Source organism: Rhincodon typus, chromosome 2, assembly GCF_021869965.1.
Source record: "Rhincodon typus isolate 14 chromosome 2, sRhiTyp1.1, whole genome shotgun sequence".
NCBI classification, from domain to species: domain Eukaryota; kingdom Metazoa; phylum Chordata; class Chondrichthyes; order Orectolobiformes; family Rhincodontidae; genus Rhincodon; species Rhincodon typus.
Genome location: NC_063333.1, coordinates 95,641,186 through 95,656,864, shown reverse-complemented (window position 1 = coordinate 95,656,864; position 15,679 = coordinate 95,641,186). Strand labels below are relative to the sequence as shown.

Sequence of the window (15,679 nt, the reverse complement as noted above, 5' to 3'; positions counted from 1 at the left end):
GTCAGCCTTCCTGCTCCTCTGATGCTGCTTGGCCTGCTGTGTTCATCCAGCTCTACACCTTGTTATCTCGGAATATACTTGGGACTGCTTTTTGACACAAATCATTAAGCAGCAGAAAGAAATTGAAAACTGAGTCAGCAGTAAAGATGTGTTAAACCAATGTTATTGGAAAGAGATTAGATCAACATTTATGTATATTTCCATTTCTGATTTAACTGCCTCCAGCATTTCTGATTTACTGTTCTATTAATATACTTAAAAATCATGTAATATGGCTTCAATAATAAATGGAACCTTTTAAAAATGCGACTTCATTATCATTTAAAAAAAGAAATACTTGTTGGAGTGCCACTAATAACATTCACACAAAGGCGTCAACTACACAATTCACATGCTCTTAAGAATGCATTGTACCCAATTACCAGTAAGAAACTGTCTGCTCAAATGCCTGCTAAAAACTATCTTGTATGTACAAGTGTGAGACAAACTTTCAATTCTTTTATTTTAACCTGATTGATCATGACCATTATGCACGGCAAATTTCCTTTTAAATTCATTGAGGGATATGGGTACCACTGGCTGGGCCAGCATTTATTGCCTATCCCTAACTGCCCTTGACAACATGGTGGTGAGCTGCTTCCTGAACTGCAGCAGTCAATTTGGAATAGCTACACCAACAATGCCATTAGCGAGGTAGTTCTGACCTAGTGAGGTAGGTTTCTGAGAAATTTCCATGTCAGGATGGTGAGTTACTTGGAGGGGAACTTGTAGGTGGTGGCATTTCCATGTAACTGCTGCGCTTGTCCTCCAGATGGTGATGCTCATGGATCTGGAAGATGCTAAGGAGTCTTGGTTAATTCTGCAGTGGATCTTGCAAATGCTACACACCGCTACTTAAAAGCATTGGTGGTGGAGCGACTATGCTGGTGGATGTGGTGCCGATCAAGTGAGCTTTAACCTCAACAGTGACAAGTTTCTTGAGTGTTGTTAGAGCTGCACTCATCCAGGCAAGTGGGGAGTGTTTCAGCACATTCCTGACTTGTGCCTCGAGGACGGTGGACAGGCTTTGAGGTAGTGAGGTTACTTGCAACAGTGGTACTTACAGCCAATGCTTTAGTATCTCCCATGTCAAATTAGTGATTTCACCTTGCTCTTTTATTCATTAGTAAGACGGATCATAAATTAAAAGCAAGATGCAATTTTAACTGATCTATGTTTTACTTGTGAGGGACTAAACCTAAGGGTTTAATTTTGTTGTCACAGCACAAGTCTGAGAGCCCAAGGCTGGAGGTAACTCACATGGTGGCTCAGTGGTTAGCACTGCTGCCTCAGTGTCAGGGACCTGGGTTCAATTCCACCCTCAATGTGGAGTTTGTTCCAGTTTCCTCCCGCAGTTCAAAGATATGCAGGTTAGGTGGACTGGCCATGCTAAATTGCCCATATAGTGTCCAGGCATGTGCATGCTGGATGGATTAGCCATGGGAAATGCAGGATTACAGGAACAGGATAGGGGATAGATCTGGGTGGGATATTCTTCGTAGTGTCAGTGTAAACTCCATGGACTGAATGGTCTGCTTTCAAACTATAGGGATTCTATGGTTCTATGTGCAACCTTTACTGCCTGCAAGTCAAGGCATCAAGTTTGAGATGTAAACCAAAGATTCACTGATAATGTTTTCATAGTTTGAATTAAGAAGAATGTGGATAGTAAGTGGAGTGCAGATGCACACAGAACCTAAGCTCTTCATCAATCAAGAAAACTCCTCAGAATCAAAACGTGATTTTCTTTCAACTGCTCTTTGTTTTAAAGAGATCTTAATACAATTTCATTCTCACAAGACCACTTCTTGGGCATACAACTCCTGGTAGTTCTGGAATCTGTCAGAAATATTTAATGCAAATAACACTACAAAACTAAGTAAACTTACGGGATTGTCGATATACAGCATTGAATACTTCGAAGACCATGGTACCTTTCGTGCTTCCACTAGATTTGAGCATATATGTAAAAAGAAAATATTAAAATTAGAAAGCAAAACTCAAAATTTAAACTTGACAAAATCTCTTCTTGAACGATTGCTGGTCAATGCTAATGAAATTATCAGTTCTTTACATTTTAAGATGAAGGTTTGACTGAATCCTGTTGAGGATTTATGACATGAACTAAAGGTGGGAACCCATTTGTGCATTCAGTGATGGGCTGTTATGCCAGCATTACAATGTCAGCATTTCAAAAATACTAAATAATCTATGGGTTAAAGTACAGGGTGGGGAAGAAATAAATATGATAACTATCTCTAGAGAAAAAGTACTAGGAAACCTAATTGGACAAATGGCTAATAAATTCCCTGGACTGGATAGGTTGCATCCCAAGATTTTAAAGGAAGTAACTACAGGAGATAGTGGATGCACTTGTTCTAAACTTCCAAGAATCCTTACATTCTGATAAAGTTCCAGAGGATTGGAAAACTGCCAAACACCCTGATTCAAAAAAAAAAGAGACAAAATACAGATAACTACACATCAATTCGTTTAACATCTGTCACTGGAAAAATGTTATAAAGGGTGTAATAGCAGAGCATTTAGACATACGTGGCATAATCAAGCACAGCTTCATGAAGAGGAAATTCTGTCTGAAAAGATTAGATTTCTTCGAGGTGGTAATAAACTGGAAAGATGAAAAGGGAATCCGTAGATGTAAACAGTTGGATTTCCAAAAGGTGTTTAAGAAGGTGCCATACATTAGGCAGTTTATAAGTTGAGAGCCCATAGTATTGAGGTAATATATCAACATGGATAGAAGATTGGCTATTTCATAGAAGAGAAAGAGTTGGGACAAAAGGGGCATTTTCAGGTGCCAACCTGTAGCTAGTGGTGTGCCACAGGGATCAGTGCTTGGGCCACAATTAATTACAACATGTATTAATGGCTTGGATGAGAAAAATGAATGTATTATAGCCAAGATTTCAGATAACACAAAAATAGATGGGAAGGCAAGTTGTGAGGAGAATCTGCAGAGGGATATAAACAGGTTAAATGAACATGCAAAAAGTTGGCAGATACAATGTAATGCGTAAAACATATGAGGTTACGTATTTTGGCAGTTTGACTAGTGGGTTATATACTTGTAGCAATACTTCCCTTTGAAATAAATGCCAACAGTCCATTTGCCTTCGCTATTACCCGCTGAATTTGTATGCTATCCTTTTATGATTTACAGATGAGGACTCCCAAATCCCTCTGTGTTGTAGCTTTCTGCAGTCTCTATCCATTTAAATAACATTCATCTCTTCTATGATAAGGGATAACAAGGTGTACAGCTGGATGAACACAGCAGGCCAAGCAGCATCAGAGGAGCAGGAAGGCTGACATTTCAGGCCTAGACCCTTCTTCATCTCTATTTTTCCTGCCAAAATACATAACCTCATTTTTCCACATTACATTGTATCCGCCAACTTTTTGCATGTTCATTTAACCTGTTTATATCTCTATAGATTCAAATACTGTGACAAATGTGATTTCTTTATCTAAGAAATGATATACTGGCATTGGAGGCAGTCCAGAGAAGTTTCACTCACAGGACTCCAGATGTGGAGAGGTTGAATAGATTGGGCCTGTCCTGATTCAAGTTTATAAGAATGGTAAATGACCTAATTGAAACCTGTAATATTCTTAGGAGGCTTGATATGCTAAGTGTGGATAAGTTGTTTCTGCTTGTGGGAGGGTCTTAAACCATGGGGTATAATCTAAGAGTAAGGGGTCACCCACTTAAGCAGAGATGAGGAGGAATCTGAGAGTACTGAATCTGTGGAATTCTTTACCAGAGAGTGCTATCGAGGTAAGGCCATTAAGTATATTCAAGGCCAAGATGGACGTATGTTTAATCAGTAAGAGAATCAAGGGTTATGGGGAAAAGGTAGGAAAGTGGAGTTGAGGATTATATGATCAATTGAATGGCAGAACAGACTTGATGGGCTGAATAGCTTCCTTCTGCTCCTGTGTCTTATGGTCTTAATTTCACAATATATCCTTGTGCACAAGTACAAGTTGGCATTAGCAATCCGAAATTTATTTATGAGAACGGCTGGCTGGCTTGCCAGCCATTGAATTGTTGAAGGTAGTTTCTTCTCTTTAAACATCTCTCCAAAATACACTTGAGGACATGCGATCTGAATTTAATTTTTATTTTCTTGACAAGGAAAAATATAAGTTTGAGAGCATAAATGCACAATGTTGGCTGATTTTTACAAGCCAGGAGCTTTTCGTTTGTAGCCAGGAGTTGTTCATCTCAGAACAGTGGAACAGATTTGATAAGTGAAATGGCCTACTTCTGACCCTATCACTTTTGGTCGAACCATATTCTAGGCCCATGGTTAAGTAAAGTCTGTCTAATCCCATGAAGAAAGTGGTTTGCAAGAACAGAAAGAGCAGCAAAGGCCAGGTCGCCTGATGAATTTCAATCCCAATATGTCTGAAGCAATCTGGAAATAAAGAAATGTTTCACGTGCGACAATCTCCAACTGTAAAAGAAAGATTTTCATAAAGAATCACAAATGTAGCTGGAGCATACACGATTAGGCTCATTTCTGCAACAAAAATTCCCCAAATCGGAACAATATAGAGCATTGCTAGATATGTATTACAGTCAGTATTAAGCTATTTACAGTTACAAATAAGTTTTACACTCTTAAGTTAACAAACAAGGAAGAATTTGAAATAGCATTACACCCATTAATAAAGAAACACTACTGTCTCAACACCAGCAACACTGCTTTCGAGCTCAGTTATAATTGATATTTTCTCAACAATAGATTTGGAGAAGGGAAGTGAGAATCGATTCCTCAGCCATCTAAACCTCAACATAAATAAAATTCTATCATGTTGCTGTGTACTTTCGTGCATGGATCAAGTACAAACAGAAAAACAAGTGCTCTCTCAAAAAACGTTGCTCACTTCCTGAACCACAATTAAAAATACATAATTCTCATCAATTAGCAACCCAAATGCATTTCAGCTTAGCATATCACATTTCAACAGGAAGCAATAATTCAAAATAAATTGACAAGTCCAAACAAATGATTCTTAAAAAAATATTTGAATGGCCACTTCAAAGCACCTATGGAAAGAAGAGGCACACTTCACAGGAAGAATAACAGTCAGATTTAGGGAGACAGAGTCAAAATATCTACCTTATAACATCAAAGCTATACTTACATGTTAGATTTTTAGTGACAACATATGGCCCATGTTCAACAAATAGCCCAAACAATGATGAGCCTCCTGGGCCACCTTGAAGCCACAGCAATACAGGGGCACTCTGTGGAAGTGTCTGTAAAAGCACACAGAGTTAGCATTAAATTACAAATATAAGAACTAAAATGATGAATGGCATGGGTTCTGGGGGAATGCTGCAAGATGGGGGCGGGGGAGATAAAATGATTGTGTACGCATTAAAACTTATTCAAAACTGCATCTATATGAGGGGGAAGAAATATCAGCTTTACTTCAAATAAACTCAAAAGACAATGAACAGGAACAAAATAACAAGTTTAATATGTGACCTGGTAGGATGGGGAAAGTGCAATGAATAAGGGAGTCTTTATAAGATCGTCAGCTTCGGTGCCTTTCAAAGTCAGTGAGGAAGGGGTACATCATAGCGTATGGTCAATAATTAGATTTTTATTGGATCCAGTAGAATTGTAAAATCAACCAGCAGCTGGTTTCAAAAGAAATCCTGCACTGCAAGACGAAAATCACACTCTGATAAAGGAATTGTTTTTAAGTGATTTCAGCTGTACTTTTGTGGATTAGATTGACAAGTGCTAGTTCAGTGAAATGAAACATTTTGCTTTATCACCTGTATGCATCCTCCAATCAAGCCCTCCTTGAGCCGTTTAAGGGGTGACCAGGTGCATCAAGGATCTTCTGCTTTAGTTTAACCTTTATTAGAACTCCAAGAGCATATTCTGTTCACCCTGGGCAGTTTTTCACAGGTACTATTCAGCATGACCAACATTTAATGAAAAATTAGATTATTTTTGTGTTTCAGTACACATACATTAAGATTTTAAGATGGCCCTGAACTCAAACCACATTGGAACCATACAACTGCTTTCGCCCCCATTAGGACAAGAAGCATTTCAACTTGGTTTACAGGATTATAACAGTCATGTGGTTGTAGCAGATAGCAACAAAAAAAAAATTTGCATTTATATTAAATTTCACAATAGTCAGATGGCACTAAGTGTTTTACAGCCAATCAAGTAACTTTAGAGTGTACGCATTGTGAAATACAACAACTAATTTGCACATAGTCAGGTTCTACAAACAGTAAATGTGATAATGATCAGATTGTCTGGTTTATACTGATGATGAGTGGCCACAGCACTCGGGAAAACGTTTCCGCTTTTCCCCTAATTGCATCTTGGAATCTTTTACACACACCTAAAAAGTTCAAATGTGACCTTGTTTTAGTGTTTCATCCAAAATAATGGACAATGGATACAGACAGGGGAAGTGCAGCCTTAACAACTCCCTTCCATGTGACATTACCCATTTTACATGCAAAAGGAGAGCATAAGACAAAAGGAAGAGAGGGAGCAAAGATAGAAGCAAAACGTGACAAACGCAGAGGTGAGAACGAAACAAAAGCTGTTAAATCAGAGACCATATGCTCTGATTCCGCTTCAGAAATTCAACAGGAAATTCTGTAGTAATCTATTTAAATTTTTATGTACAGCATTCAAATCTTGCATCTGCAGGAAGATCACGCCACCACCAGCTTCCCCCCACCTCGCCCCTCGCTGGGCTTCCCCACGGTTGCAGCGAGTACAACTCAGTGCCACACCAAGTTTAACCTGGTGAGGTTTAACTTTGATATACTGGTGTGCTGTGAAGCTATGGTCCACACTGCCATCTGTCTGAAACAAGATCAGAAATCACACAACACCAGGTTATAGTCCAACAGGTTTACTTGAAAACTACAAGTTTTCAGAGCACAGCTCCTTCATGTGACGAAGGGGCTACGCTCGGAAAGGTTGTGTTTTCAAATAAACCGGTTGGACTATGGTCTGGTGTCATGCAATTCCTGACCTTGTCCACCCCAGTCCAACACCAGCACCTCCCCATCATGAAGCAAGATTTGAATTGCTCCAACTTCCTGCAGAATTTTCTGACAACTTAAGTTCAACATCAAGATTTTAAACTATAGCTACTGAACAATTACTGTTACCACCAGTTTTCTTTTAATGTTATTACAGATGACTTTATTAGTTGATATTAAGTAATTCAACAAATCTTATTTACCAATCTCGATTTCCCCTGTTGTGTACATGTCTCTCACTGTCTACTATGTTGCTCCTTCTGTTGACTTCTGCAATTCGTGTCTAATCACTTCTCTGTTATTTATGCATCATTTCTATCCATTTCCTGACTGTCATTTAATTCCTCACTTTCCTGCTATTGCTCCATAGCTGCCACCTTTAGAGTTTAAGTCTGTGCTCTGTACAGTCTTTTGTTGCTTCCTATGTCCTTCTCAGTTTCCTTTGTCAGCTTCATTCACTTTGCCACTGGCAGCACCTCCCCTCCCTGGCCTTCCCCATGGTTCTGTGCAACCTAAAGTTTTCAAAGGGGGAAACTTCACAAACTAGACAATAAATATTTGTGACAGATTCTTAATCAGCTTCTACATCTTTGCTCTATTCCTCAATGAAACAGTAGCAAAACTTTTTTAAAAAGCTCTGGTTCCTTTATTTCTTGACTGAAAAGCCCAAGTTTTGCCTGTCTTTCTCGTGTGAATAATTTCCATATCTCTATATTTCCTCCAGCATTTGAAAACATTCTTTGTTACTTAGCAACCAGATATAGTATTCAAGGATACATTAATTCAAAGGAATTGAATAGAGAATCAGCAATTATAACTTCTTTGGTGGAGCACATAACAGCACATGAAAATATGAATTAGGAGCAGAAGGATGGCACATAGTCCATTTGAGTCTCATCAACCATTCAATTTGTTTTTGTTCATTCAAGGTGCAAGGGGCTTGCCACCTGGGCCAGTATTTATTGTCCATCCCTGGTTGCGTAGAAGGCAGTGGCGAGTTGCCTTCTTGGACCTCTGCATCTATTTAGCATAGGTACATCCATAATGCTCTTACAGAGGATGTTCCAGGATTTTGACCCTGCAACAGTGATGTAGCTCCCCATTTGGATGAGTAGTAGCTGGGAGGGAAGCTTGCAGATTGTGGTGTTCTTATGTATCTGCTGCCCTTGTCCTTCTAGATGGTAGTGGTCATAGATTTAGAAGATGTCACCTAAGGAGCCTTGGTCAATTTTTGCAATGCACCTTGTAGATGGTGCACACCACTGCTCCTGAACAATGGTGGTGGAGGGAGCAAATGTTTGTCAGTGTGGTACCAACTGGGCAGGCTGCTCTGTCCTAGATGGTGTCAAGCTTATGGAGTGTTGTTGGAGCTGCACTCATCCAGGCAAGTGTGGAGTACTGCATCACACTCCTGACACAAGTATTGCAGATAGTGGACAGGCTTTGGAGAGTCAGGAGGTCAGTTACTGCAGGATTCCTAGTCTCTTACCTGCTCTTCTAGCCACCATATCAAATGGCTCGTCCAGATCAGTATCTTGTAGCATTGCTAGGACTCATTAGAATCATTGCATTTCTGTTAGAGTGAAAGGTAAGGCTGGTAGGATTAGAGAACAATGGATGAATAAAGATATTTTGGCTTTAGTCAAGAATTTAAAAAAAAAAAACATATATTAGGTATAGACAACTGGGTTCACATGAATCTCTTGAACAGCATAAAGATTGTAGGAGCATTCTTAAGAGGGAGATCAGGAAGGTATAGAGGGGATATGAGACAGCCATGGCAAATAAGGTTAAGGATAATCTGGAGATTCTACAAATACATGAAGAGCAAGAGAGCGAGAGAGAGAGAGTAGTGCCCCTTAAAGATCAAAGGGTTGCCTTTGTGTTGAACCTCAGGAGACGGGAGAGATATTAAATTAATATTTCACATCAGTTTTTATTGTGGAGAAAGAAATAGAGGCTGGAGAACTCAGGGAAGTAAATACTGATGTTTTGTAAACAGTTCACATTACAGAAGTGCTGGATGTCTTAGAAAGCATAAAGGTGGATAAATCTCCAGGACCTGATCTAGTGTCCCACTGGACATAGTGAGAAGTTAGGGAGGAAATTGTGAGGCCCCTTGCAGAAATATTTCTATCATCTATAACTACAGGTGAGGGCCTGGATGACTGAAGAATGGCTAATGCTATGCCTTTGTTTAAAAAGGGATGTAAGGAGAAACCTGGGAACTATAGACCTGTGAGTCCTACTTCAGTGGTGGGTAAGTTGTTGCAAGTGAATCTGAAAGATAGGATTTACATGCATTTGGAGAGGCAAGGAATGATTGGGGATAGTCAGCATAGCTTTGTGTGAGGGAAACCATGTCTCACAAACTTGATTAAGTTTTTTAAGGAAGTAACCAAGAAGATAAATGAGGGCAGAACATTAAACATTGTTTACTTGGACTTTAGTAAAGCCTTTGACAAGGTTCTGCATGGTAGACTAAGTAGTAAAGTTAGATCACATGGGATTCAGGGTGAACTTGCCAACTGGATACAAAATTGGCTTAAAGGCAGGAGATAGAGAGTAATGACGGAAGGCAGTTTTTCGAACTGGAGGCCTGTGACCAGCAGTGTTCCACAGGGATTGGTACTGGGTCCTCTTTTGTTTGTTATTTAAATGATTTTGATGAGGACATAGAAGGCATGGTTAGTAAGTTTGTAGATGATACCAAGATTGGTGGTATCGTGGACAGTGAAGAAGGTTATCTAAGATTACATAGAGCTCATGATCAATTGGGTCAATGGGCTGAAGAGTGGCAAATGGAGTTTAATTTGGATAAATGCAAGCTATTGCATTTTGGTAAAACAAACAAGGACAGGACTTATACAATTAAAAGTAGGGCCTTGAGTAGTGTTGTGGAACAGGGAGACCTAGGGGTTTAATTCTTTAAACTCACGTAACATATAGAAAGGGTGGTTAAGGCGGCATTCAGCACGCTTGCTTTCATAGCTCAGACCTTTGAGTATACGAGGTCAGATGTTATATTGAGGTTGTAATAGACATTGGCGAGGCTTCTTCTGGATTATGGTGTCCAGTTCTGGTCACCCAGTTACAGGAAGGATATTATTAAGCTGGAGAGGGTTCAGAGAAGATTTACCATGATGTTGCCAGGAATGGAGAGTTTGAGTTAAAAGGAGAGGCTGGTTAGGCTGGCACTTATTTCACTGGAAAATAGGAAGTTGAGGGGTGACCTTACTGAGGTTTATGATATCATGAGGGGTATAGATAAGGTGAATGGCAGGTGTCTTTTCCTTAGGATGGGAGATTTCTAGATTAGGGACCGTGCCTTTAAGGTGAGAGGGGAAAGATTGTGAAAAGACATGAGGGGCATTTTTTTTTAAACTTTTTTTTAAAATCATCATCATCATCAACGTGTGTGGAATGAACTTCCAGAGGAAATGGTGGATGTGAGTACAGTTACAACATGTAAAAAACATTTAGGTAGGTACATGAATAAGAAATGTTTGGATGGATGTGGGCCAAGTGCAGGCAGGTGGGACTAGTTTACTTTGGGGTTATGGTCGGCATGGACTGGTTAGACCGAAGGGTCTGTTTCCCCTGCTGTATGCTCTAGAACCCCTTGATGCTACGTTCAGTCAAATGTGGCTTTGATGTTAAGGGCAGTCACTCTAATCTCACTTATGGAATTCAGCTCTTTTGTCCAAGTTTAAACTGTATACAAAGAATATTAAATACAGGCCTGCATCTGTATTCCTGATATTAATAGGAAATTTGCTGGTGTCTCAACATATTGCGCAGTTTCAATCTCTCTTTGACAAGTTTCCGACCTGAAAGAGAGCAGAACTGTCAGGCAGACAGGGACAACTCCTGGCCTGACCATAGCAGCAAGTAGTAAGCCTGTAGCTGCCCCTAAAATCCCAGAGGTGGGTTAGAGGGTTCTGTTACCCAATTCCATGAGTATTTGATGGAGAATATCTGGTACAGGCAGAGCTTGTGAGGAAGCACTCATGTTACTACAACAGAAGTAAATCTGAAATCTGAAATCTGCAGATCAGAAGCAAAAACAAAAAAAGTGTTGGAGAAACAAGTCCAATGTGAAGAAGAGTCATAGTAGACTGGAAACCTTAACACTGTCTCTCTCTCTCTCACGAGATGTTGCCAGGTGTGGTTCAGTAGCACTGTTGATGACACTTTCCATCACTTTATTGATGATCCAGAGTAGACTATTGGATTTGTCCTGTTTTATGTGCACAGGACGTTACAAGGAAATTTCCCACGTTGTTGGGTAGATGTCAGTGTTGTGATCGATCTGATACTCCACATTCCCACCCAACCCTGGAAATCTTCCACCCTTTTGCTTATCAAGAATCCATCCACTTCTCCTTTAAAAATTTCCAGACTGTGCCTCCACTGCCTTTTGAGGAAGACTGTTCCAAAAGAAGACACTGCAAACAAATTTCTCTTCACCTGCCTTAAATGGACAACTTCTTCATTTTAAACAGTGATCCCTAGTTCTAGATTCTCCCACAACAGGAGATCTCCTTACCGTATCCAACTTGTCAAGACACCTCCAGATCTTATATGTTTTAATCAATCATATCTTCCTCTCCTAAGCTCCATAGTTGGAGAAGGGGCAACATTTGAATATTGGAGATGATCGTAAAATAGGGAGTTGGCTAGTACATGCGGATGTGAATTTTATGTTAAAGTGCTGGTAGACTGCGAGACAACACAGATCAGTGAAGATAGTGGTGATGATATAATTGGGCCAAACCGGCATATAAACACACAAACCTGTGAATTAGCAGAAGTAGACCATTTGACCCCTCAAAGCTACTAGACCATTCAGTAAGATCATAGCTGATTTGTTTATGTGTTGAATATCATCCCATTTCTCATCTACAGCCAATAATCGCAAATTCTTATTACGCAAGAGAATCTATTTCCAACTTCAAAATATTCATAATGCCACTTCCAGCACCTCCTGAGGCAGAGAATTCCAAATAAGAGAAAATAAAATCTCATCTCTGACCTAAATAGATGACCTCTAATTTTAAAATTGTGCCCCTGGTTCTGGACCCACCTACCAAAGGAAACATCCTTTCCACATCTACCTTGTCAAGGTGGTTCAAGGTCTTACACACTTCAATCAAGTCACCGCTCACTCTTCCAAACCCAGTGGAATGAGTCCAGTCTTTCTTCATAAAACAACCCACTCACTTCTAGGTATCAATCTAGTAAAAAAACTTCCTGAACTGCTTCCAATGCACTTTCAGCCTTAGATGTGCAAATTACATCCCTTAATATTGTGCTTAATGTATCAGGTTAATTAAAAGGGTATGTTGATTACGTAGTTAAATACAAAAAGAAAGACGGATAATGTCTGAGCAGAAAAGTTAAATTTGAAATGACTGGCAAGTAAATCACTGCTCACAAGCCGAAGAGAATATTGCTCTGAAAAGTGATGGGAAAAACATGTCATTAACCGCTACTGCCCTCTGGTGGAAAGTTCAACAAAACTGCGGAAGCTCATTTTGGTCTTCCAGTAGTGATATTCCAGGATTTTAGGAAACATGTGCTCACATGATGTTTAAAGGTGAAGACTAAAGCACTATGATTGTTATGTAATACACAAGGGAAACAGATTCAATTTTAGAGGTATCAACTCAGGTGACCAGTGGAGCTTTAAAATTTATCAGTAGTGATACAAAGAATATTAAATACAGGCCTGCATCTGTATTCCTGATATTAATAGGAAATTTGCTGGTGTCTCAACATATTGCGCAGGTTCAATCTCTCTTTGACAAGTTTCCCACCTGAAAGAGAGCAGAACTGTCAGGCAGACAGGGATAACTCCAGGCCTGACCATAGCAGCAAGTAGTAAGCCTATAGCTGCTCCTAAAATCCCAGAGGTGGGTTAGAGGGTTCTGTTACCCAATCCCATGAGTATTTGATTGAGAATATCTGATACAGGCAGAGCTTGTGAGGAAGCACTCATATTACTACAACAGAAGTAAATCTGAAATCCGCAGATCAGAAGTAAAAACAAAGCGTTGGAGAAACAAGTCCAATATGAAGAGGAGTCATAGTACACTTGACACATTAACTCTGTTTCTCTTTCTCTCATGAGATGTTGCCAGGCCTGGTGAGTTTCTTAGCACTTTTATGCTTATTGCACCCCTGTTTCTCTTGGTCCACAAGTAGTGCTATAAAGACAACGATCTTCTGACATGAAACTGTCCACCCTCCCTTCAGTTGCCGGGTTTCCCAAGATCTGGAAAACCCACCCATCCACAATTACATCTGCAAAGTGCATTAAATTAAAGATTGCTGGTCTTATTAAAATTTAATAGCTACCTTTGTTGACAACACACTCGACCTTGACTTGCATCCATAAGATTCAAGATTGAGGTATTTCCATTTTAGTATCTAACCTGACCACATCTGTTTTGGGTGGCTTATAATTCACCTTGTATTTCATCTCTCTCTCATCACACTGTACCTCTCCAACTCAGAACAACAAAACTCATTTTCCTGAAACATAGCTTTACATTACATAAACTAACACAACTCCATAATTCATTAATTCTGACGTCTTGCCTTGGCTACTGTGTGAAGCACTTTATAAATGTAAATTATTTATGTGTTTCAAAAGCAAAATGGACGCAAATCCTTTGGTATCCATGTTGTCAAAATCAGAAATTAAGTTGGAGGTTTGCATCTGACCCTCACCTCCCGATGTCCTGACACAAACATATGCTCTAATTATCCAGGAAGGTTAAATTTCTAATGAATTGATTTCCACTGCTTTGGACACTGAGCAGAATTCTCCTGAGCTCAGTGTCAGATGCTTAAGCCAGATATGCAGGACTTAGCTGGATAAGTAGCCAGGAAGTATTACACTGCATGATATCTGGTCTAACAGATTAGCCAATAGAATTGAACTCGGTACCACAACCCACCCACCCACCCACCCAATCATATCACACCCTCCCCAATCAATATGACCCTCTCTTCCACCACCTCCCCTTCGAACCAACCCCATCTCACCACTCCCCACCCCAAAACCTAGCTCAACTACCCCCGACCTGATCAGAGCCAACTATGGCCTTGATTTGATCAGAGTCTCTTGCCACCATCATTCTCCAAATAACCACGCTCCCCAATGTCAGCATCCTGATTCTCTTTCTCCCATGAATACTCACCCACCCCAATCCAAGTACACCCGTGACCCCGCCCGTCTCACTACCATCACAAGCTGATCAGAGTGCTCATCCACTCACTCACCCACCCTACCCATTCCATGACACAAAACCTTTAAAAAAAAACTTACCTGATTATCACAGCCGATTAATGACATAAAATGACATCTGCTCAATCTTCTGCACGAATGACTGCACTGGTCCATGCAGTCATAGGGAGGATCTCAAACAATGACGAGACAGAATAAAGGGAAAAGATTGAGTCCTTAGCTGCATGGCGTAAAGACAACAGTCTCTCCAAGAACTTCAACAAAATAAAAGAGCTGGTCATTAACTTCAGGAACCGGGGTGGAGGGCACCCCCCTATCTGCATCAATCGTGCTGAGGTGGAGATGGTTGAGAGCGTCATGTTCCTGGAGTGATGATCACTAACAATCTGTCCTGGACCACCCACACCAACGCTATGGTCAAGAATGCACAATGCCTCAGGGGGCTAAGAAAATGGACTTTTACCAATTTTACAGATACACCATAGAAAGCATTCTATCTTGATGCATCGCAGCATGGTTTGGCAACTGCTGTTCCCAAGACCACAAGAAACTACAGAGAGTCGTGAACATAACCCAGTCCATCACACAAACCAGCCTTCCATCCATTGGCTCCATCTAGAATTCCCGTTGCCTTTGGAAAGCAACCAACAACATCAAAGATTGCTCCACCCTGGTAATACTGTATTCCACCCTCTTTCATCAGGCAGAAGATACACAAGTTTGTATACACATACAAATAGTTTCAAAAACAGCTTCTTCCCTGCTGTTATTCGAATTCTGAATTGACCTCAAATTTTAAATTTAATGTTGATCTTGCTCTCTGTGCACCTTCTCTGCAGCTGGAACATTGTATTCTTTGCTCTGTCCTATTACCCTATGAACTTTGTATGGTACGATCTGCCCGTACAGCAGGCAAAACAGAACTTTTCACTGTACCTAGGTACGTGTGACAATAATAAATCCAATTAAATCAAATCAGGATTGGAATCCTGACTGGAATAATGCAACATTGTCAGGTGCAGAAATCTTCACAGGCAGTGGTATCATGCACAATACTGATGCAGACTGGAAAATCTGGACCTTGATTTTTGAGCTAGTTAATCTCTTGGAATGCTACAAATACAGCCAGTGACCCTGAGCTATAAGAGAAATGATATTGGAAACGGTTCCCATCTCTGATCACTTCTAAACTCATGGATACACTGAAGCCTTGCCCATTGAGGGCTTCAGGCTCAGTGAAACATTGCAACAGCAGACACAGCACAGCAACTAAAATAACTATAATGGGCAAAGTTTTATCTATTCACTAAGCAAATACACAT

At 40.2% G+C, this 15,679-nt stretch overlaps 1 protein-coding gene across 3 annotated transcripts in view; it reads right to left on the bottom strand.

The window, feature by feature from the left end:
* The window catches only part of cpvl (carboxypeptidase vitellogenic like), an 86,856-nt gene that overhangs the window by 53,336 nt on the left and 17,841 nt on the right, over positions 1–15,679 (bottom strand). For all 3 annotated transcript variants that reach the window (XM_048615795.1, XM_048615780.1, XM_048615788.1), the window contains exons 4-5: positions 5,215–5,329; positions 1,929–1,987 (exon numbers count right to left, since the gene is read on the bottom strand). In XM_048615795.1, coding sequence (XP_048471752.1) covers positions 1,929–1,987; positions 5,215–5,329 — 174 coding nt within the window. The remainder of the gene's footprint in view (positions 1–1,928; positions 1,988–5,214; positions 5,330–15,679) is intronic.